The 7465-nt window shown below is 34.9% G+C and overlaps 1 protein-coding gene across 1 annotated transcript; it reads left to right on the forward strand.

Annotated features, from left to right (window-relative positions):
- The first annotated feature begins 3084 nt into the window (after positions 1–3084).
- LOC133288586 (uncharacterized) lies at positions 3085–6255 on the forward strand. The gene is made up of 4 exons (XM_061486384.1): positions 3085–3759; positions 3852–3954; positions 5134–5330; positions 5471–6255. Exons 1-4 carry the CDS (start codon positions 3167–3169, stop codon positions 5742–5744), a joined length of 1167 nt encoding a protein of 388 aa, XP_061342368.1. The 5' UTR covers positions 3085–3166; the 3' UTR covers positions 5745–6255.
- The last annotated feature ends 1210 nt before the right edge of the window (positions 6256–7465 follow it).

Here is a 7465-nt window from a genome sequence, read left to right on the forward strand (position 1 = left end):
ACTGTGTTTTTCTGGGTGAGTCTTTGATCTCCTGGAAAACAAAGAAGCAGTCCACCATTTCTAGGTCGTCTGCAGAGGCAGAGTACCGTGCCATGGCTGCCACCACTGCAGAAGTATGCTGGCTGAAGCAATTGCTGCTAGATTTTGGTTGCAAGCTTACTTCTCATGCCCTCCTATTTTGTGATAATCAGGCTGCTGTCCACATAACATCTAATCCCACATTTCATGAGCGTACGAAGCACATCGAGATTGATTGTCATTTCGTTAGAGATCATGTGTCCTCTGGTTTAGTCAAATTGCTTCCTATCAGGACACATTCTCAGCTTGCTGATCTTTTCACTAAAGCTTTACCATCAACAAAATTACTGCCACTATTATCCAAGATGGGCATTCATGACATTCACTCTCCATCTTGAGGGGGAGTATTATAGTTAATAAATTAATACTCTGATTCAATTTATTAACCATGGTTTATTAACCTTAGCTGAGTTAGTTACTATTCTGTTTGTATAGTTGAGTTGTAACCAAGTTAGTTACTATTCTATTTTACTTTTGCTCTCAGACATAACATCACCATAAAGGGTGAATGAAGATAGACTTAGTTGTACACTTCACTTTTCTGATGAATATAATTTTTGACTTTCCCTTTCTCCTTATTGCTTCTTCTTGCTTGTCTTTGATTCATCTTCTGCATGTGATGCAATAAAATAACAAGCGAACTACATGTCCACCAGGAACGTGACACATCAGTACACAGAGTTTGCTACTTCGCTGGGCGAACTTGCACTCGTGGCAGATTGGTAAATTGTACTGTTGATGTGGCATTTAAAAAAATAAGATGAAAAACAGTGGCACTTTAGTCACTGTTCTTACAAAAGGAGGCGCCGCCCCTGACTAGAAGAGAGATAATGCATCCAGTGTATGAAAAACAACGGAGCATGTTACTAGAACTAGGAGTAAATCTTGTATAAAAAAAAACTCCTAAGCTTGTGTTAATATTAGACAAGGATCTTGTTTTCGGGTAGAATTTGACTCATAAAATGTTCGTAATACAGAAAATGAAAGATGGAAATAAACAAATAATATACATAGTAATTTTAATGTGATAAACCTTTCCTAATACATAAGAGTAAAAACTATGGGACTTAAATCGGTAAAATCTTTTACTCTATGAATAATGGAATTATAACAGTTATTCTCCGTAATTATTAGAGGTACACACTCCATCTTCATCTAACAAAGGTGATATACAAAGTTCGTCTATATTCCCAAGCTTCAATCATAGATGAATACATTGTAAGTGTTTAACCTTTTATAAATGACGTTCATCTCATTATATAGATGAGATAAAACTCTTTACATCCTTCTAGAATCTATTGCAATTAATGGGATTGTTGTATTTATTGGTGTGTTAGATCACACATTGAGTTGTGCAACGATAAATGTTTTGCACGCTCAGCTACCAAGCATTGAATGATGAACTCATCTCAACAAATCTCCTCTTTCAACTTCAATGCGTCGGGTCCGTTAGCTTAAAACTTTAGCAATAGTTTTTTTTTTTATACATTGATGGGAATTGAACACACAACCTATTACAATCATTGACTTCCTATAGCAATAGTTTTTAAACTTCCTTGATGACACTATGTTGCTTCGTCCTCATGTTTAACCAATTCATGTTTATATTCACCTTTACGAGTTGAAGCTATTTTTCCTCTAACATATCCTAAATCTAATGATGTCTTACATTAATATGAGTGATAGGTAGAATTTTTCACCAAATGAATAGCACTTTAGTCATCACACTTCACCTTGTATTGTCTTCCTTATGGCTAAGTTTAAGGAGGAAATTCTTTATCAACATCACCTTACATTAAATGACTTATATATATATATATATATATATATATATATATATATATATATATTCAAAAGCTCCTCTAATATGAATGATTTTTTTTAATTACATAAGAGGGGTTGTTTTGCCATATTTTTACCTTAGAACTTGTGGACCCACCTACAATTACTAAAATACTTACATTTTATGTCTTTTTGGGAAATCTTATTTTTAACAATAGTTTAGCCAAACATATTTTTATGAAAGTTTTTATTATAAAAAGAATTTTGTGTTATAATGAATAAAAAATAAAGAACTTTTTATTATAATGAGTAAAGAAATAAATGTTAAAAGCTATCAAAATGAGATTTTTTAAGATATAAATATATATAAGCTTTTTAAAATTCACATATTTATTTTTCAGTTTTATTTTTTGTTTTAAATTCGTATTTATCAATTTTACTTTGACCTAATAATGTATCTTAATAACATGTTATTTTATAAAGAACTTTATATAATAACTCATGCATTTTTATAAAAAATAAAAAAAAATTAAAAACCAAAATTATTGCATCTTATCGGAAAATACAATAGAACTCTTTTTTAAAAAAATTATAATTTTATTTGCTAGTATTATACTCTTATACAATGACTTCAAATTTCAGTTTTCAATACTGAAGCAATTTACGAAACTGTAAATTAAGAGAATGTGACATATGTCATTTCAATATAGATGAATTTAAAAAATAGGAGTTCACAATATCTGACAATTTAAATATCATTGAGAGGTGTGTTTAGTAGGATTCTGAGTTACAAATTTAAATTGACATAATAATAACGTACATTTTTATTTATTTGTGTTTTACGAACTTGTAAAAATGTGATTGGGTAATTTTTGAACTTATTTAGTAAACATTGATTAACTAATTTTATATGATTATATTTATATATATTTTTATGTGAATGATCTGTTTATAATTTTTTTTTATAAATTACATTAAATATGAGCAGTCATATATTCTTAATTAAAATATGACCAATAATAATAGTTTAATTTATAAAAATTTATAAACAAAAAATTTATAAATATAATCTTCTTCTACTTATATATATCCACGTCAATCGGCGAATCCATATAATCATTAACCCAGTATCTCAACAAGATCACTGACGGATCGGGTTTACTAAAAGTGCTTTATATTAAGCGCAGTTACAGAGATAATATAGCTTTTGACTTTTGAGATTCTTCTGCTTTTTGGCGAAGAAAACAAACCCTTGTGTATTGGATCTGAAAAGTGAAGACCGTTTTGTGTATCATCGTATTCTGCCATGGAAGCTCATCTTAGAATCTTCAACCCTTCCATTTTGGGGCGCCACCTACTACTCAAAACCACCACGCGCCCTTTCCCTTCCCACCAATGCCTCGCTCCCAGGATACCTATCTCTTCCACTCTCACTCGCTCTTCGCATTCACCCATTTCTCCGAATTCGGTTCCCATCAGGTTCTTCTCCTCTCTCACCTCTTCCCAAAATCTCAAATTTTCGATCCCCCACAATAATTTTAACCCTTTTTTTTCTCATTCACAAGGTGGCGAGATCGGTTGGAACCCGGTTTCGGAGAACGCAAAGGTGGGGTTTTGCGGAGGTAAAGGCCGCGTTGCGACGGTGGTTTTGTTGGGGTGGCTCGGAGCAAAGACGAAGCACCTCAAAAGGTACGTGGAGTGGTACAATTCGCGGGGCGTTCATGCTGTCACGTTCGTCGTTGATATGAAGGAACTACTTCGATTTGACCTTGGGCGGATATTAGAGAGGCGAATCTCTCTGTTCGCCGATAACCTCATTTCCTGGGTGTCTGGCGAGGAACATGATGGGAGAGAACGGTGTTTGGTTTTTCACACTTTCAGCAATACGGGTTGGTTTATGTATGTCGATTGGTTAATGATTATGCTCTTTCGCAATGCCTCGCCGTGTTTTGTTGCTAATATTGTTGAGTGCTTTTACTTTTTTTTTTTAGCTATGGTTCCATTCTTGGCAGAATGCTGGGTAGTCAGGAGCTAATGGAGAAGATTAAAGGATGCATTGTTGATTCGGGAGGGGGAGAACCTTTTAATCCACAGGTTCTGATTTAGAAGTATTCTGACTGAATATTGTTTATTTGCTCTTCTTCATCTCCCTCAAGTGTATAATTGGAGTATCTATCGTGTTCGATCCAACAGGATCTAATTAATATGGGATACGAGCACCGACGCCATATGGCGTGTAAGTGGTAATAAAGGAGGTTAGGATTTTAGAAGTGTGTAGCTATGGGGCTTTTATAGAGAGGGTTTCCGAGAAAATGAGAGAGAGAGAGGGTTTAGATAGGACTTAAACTCTTTATTAGATATGTTAAGATATATAAAACCATTAATGTAGCTTTCACCTAACAGCTTTAGCTTTTGCGTTGAATTGGTTCTTTACAGAGCCTCGGTGTTCCGGGGTCGATGATCCTCACCTCCCATTTGCTCAATGGGCTCTCTTGTGAGAAAGCGTGTTAGATATATATAAAACCATTGATGTTGTCTCACCCAACTTAAACTTTTGGGTTGAATTGGTTCTTTACAAGATAAGGTTTATATCTCATAGAGTTTGTGGGACTGATTATATAGGTCAAGAACAATTGCCCCTGGTTCATTTGAATAAGTGTTTGGACTGCCAGGCTGTAGCAGCAGAGTCTTTTAAACTCGAGGCGCAAATGGGGCTGAGTTGCACCTATCTGGATCAAAGTTGCTGATTCGTGCTGTGCTTCTAGTTGTTGGATGTGCTTAGTGTTTAGAAACTTAGCTGCTACTTTGCAGTTTATTTGTTGAGAACTTGAGAGTAAATTCTTGGTTGTGGTTGGCAAAACTGTATTTTCCTTTGAATTGATTACTCTTGAATTTGTTAGACGTTGTCATTGGTTAGGACAAGCGCCTCCCCTCACTCTCTAGTCTCCCTTGCACCATTATGTTAGAAGGAGATTTCTGTTTCTGGGTGTCAAACAAAAGTGAATCATCACTCACACTATCAGTATAGAATACATTAATTTTCTTTAACAATGGAAGTAATCTACTTCTTTGCGCCTTGATTGTTTTTTGGTCTCCCCCCTCCCCCCATCTTTCATTGCATATTGGAATCTCTTATGCAAGACTTCAATTTCTTGAGTCTATTTTTTTAACCACCTTGATTTGTTGTTTATTCTTCTAGGCGAATTATCAAATTGTTCCCTCATTCTCGTTTTCTCTGTGTCAATATGGGTGACATATATGTTCATATTGTAGGTCTGGGCGGCTGGTTTTTCTGCTGCTATATTGAAGAAACGCAGCTCTTCAGCCCAAGCTGAAGTCGAGGTAGGAGACAAACTTAAATCAGAGACTGAAGCTATTCAACAAAACAAACCTTCGACAATTGAAATCGTGGTCTTGTCACTATTAGAGAAGTTATTCTCATTTCTTTTGCAGGTGCCAGATGTGAATCAGTAAGTGTCTTCCCTGTAATCTTATGTTGCTTCATAATTCATGTGGCATGGGTCGCAGCTACGTTTAATTTTGTTAATAGGAGCTCATATATACTTCAAAATGGTAAATAGTAAGCACATTTTTCCTGCCTTAAATACAGGAGGTTAACGAAGATTGTCAGTGTCCTCTTGAAGCACCAGTCTTGCCCTCAGCTCTACCTGTATAGTACAGCTGACAAAGTAGTCCCATTTCAATCAATAGAAGTGTTCATTGAAGAGCAGAGGAAGATGGGAAGGAGGGTAAAGTCCTTTAACTTCGGCTCATCTCCCCATGTGGATCATTATAGGACTTTCCCGGACGTATATTTATCACTGGTTAATGAATTCTTGAAAGAGTGTTGTGCTATAGGCAAACAGACCACTTGCACGTCCTAAGTTCTAGTCCCTTTGAAGTGTAAAATTATTGCATGTCCGTAATGGTATTTGCTTGAGTTTTCCGATTGGACAAGAACTTCACTATCACAAGGAGAGAAAAAAAAAACGACAACATATAGATCAGATACGCAAGCATGTATTTGGGGGATGCAAACAGTGCCAATTGCACAATTGGGTGCTTCTTTTGACGATTAGTACAAGATCAAGTGACTTAACAGAAATTGAACATGGCAAACTGATGAGGCCCTAGGACCTGGTTTTGTTAGATTGATAAAGTAGTGTACATAAAGCCGAAACTGCGTACCCGGGCTTCAAACATATTAATTCATATTGGACAGATATGTTGTACTTCATCTCTAGATACAGCACTTCGGCATACACCCAAAAAGGGGTTGATATCAGGGAACACTTCATCAAGTTTTTTACCTAAATGCCACGCGAACAGTGTTATTTTTCAGTATGCCACGTGGACAAGTTCGCTGGACACTATAAGGAACCCAGTGATGATGTGTCGTGTTTTAAGTGGACACCAAGTTCGCTACACAGAGTAACGAAATTGGTTGAAATATATATTTCAACCAAGTTCGCTACTCCGTGTAGCGAACTTGGTTCTATTTTTTTTTTTAACTTGGTATTTGTTATCCACTATAAACGTGACATGTCAGCAAACTGAGTTCGCTACAGTGCCTAGCGAACTTGTTCACGTGGCATATTGAAAAATAACACTGTTCACGTGACATTTAAGTAAAAAACTTGATGAAGAGTGACATTTTGGTCGGTGTTCTTAATATCAGTTTGTATAGCGTATACATCAACCGGTGCTAACCATTAACTGGCATATTGCCCGTAGGAGGTACGAAGGAAAATTAAGCGATGTTTGTTTGGGCTTTTTCTAAAGAAAAACACATTTTTTTTTTGTTAAAGATGTTTAGTTTTTTTATAATTTAATAATTTTTTAAAAAAATAAAAAAAACGTAATAGAAAATTGCTTTACTACACTTTCATAAGTTGAAAATTGGGAATTTGATCAAAAAATTCTAAATAGAAGTTTTTTTTTTTTAATTAATTAAACTTTTGTAAAAGTAATGATACTTTCCCCTACAGAGAAATAAAACGATTATTTATCCAACAAAAAAATCAAGGCTTTTTTTTCTCTCTCTCTCATTTTGACAAACTCTCCCTTTCGACGGTTTAGGCTTGCGAAGTTGGGTGAAAATATGCTTGAATTGTATGGAACTGAACTGTGTCTTCTAACTTTTTCGTCCATTTGTCTATGTTCTAGCTTTGATACCACGTTAGTATATAAATGGGTTTCCCTTTGCGACCTATCTTAATTAAAAAATTAATTCTCTATTGATGATTTTTTATTCAACATAATGAAGGTTTAAATAGACAAAGTACAAGTTGAAAGTAGTAACCATCCACTATAGCAACAACTAAATAGATTAAAATGAAATAAAACAAGCCACTACAATAATGCTTAACTCCTAACAAAACTGCCCAAAATTACCCATTAATATATCCCTAAGAACATCAGATACGTCAAAGGCAAATAATTGTATCGAGGGTTCACAATGATTGCCTTTATGTGCTAATTTGCATGCATAACTTTATTTAGCCACTTTGAACGTCGTTGTCCTAATAAAAGCAAGGAATAAATCCTTCATTTTTATTTTAAAGATTTTTCCACTAATTCACTGATTACTTCCATAGTCCGATTA

Source organism: Gastrolobium bilobum, unplaced genomic scaffold, assembly GCF_033153095.1.
Source record: "Gastrolobium bilobum isolate Gb01-03AN ecotype WA unplaced genomic scaffold, APGP_CSIRO_Gbil_v1 utg728, whole genome shotgun sequence".
In the NCBI taxonomy this organism is placed as follows: Eukaryota; Viridiplantae; Streptophyta; class Magnoliopsida; order Fabales; family Fabaceae; genus Gastrolobium; species Gastrolobium bilobum.

Coding starts and splice junctions, on each gene's coding strand:
- LOC133288586 (XM_061486384.1), top strand. CDS start 3,167: ATGGAAGCTCATCTTAGAATCTTCAACCCTTCCATTTTGGGGCGCCAC. Junction 3,955..5,133: donor GAGAACCTTTTAATCCACAG/GTTCTGATTTAG, acceptor TTCATATTGTAG/GTCTGGGCGGCTGGTTTTTC. Junction 5,331..5,470: donor CAGGTGCCAGATGTGAATCA/GTAAGTGTCTTC, acceptor CCTTAAATACAG/GAGGTTAACGAAGATTGTCA.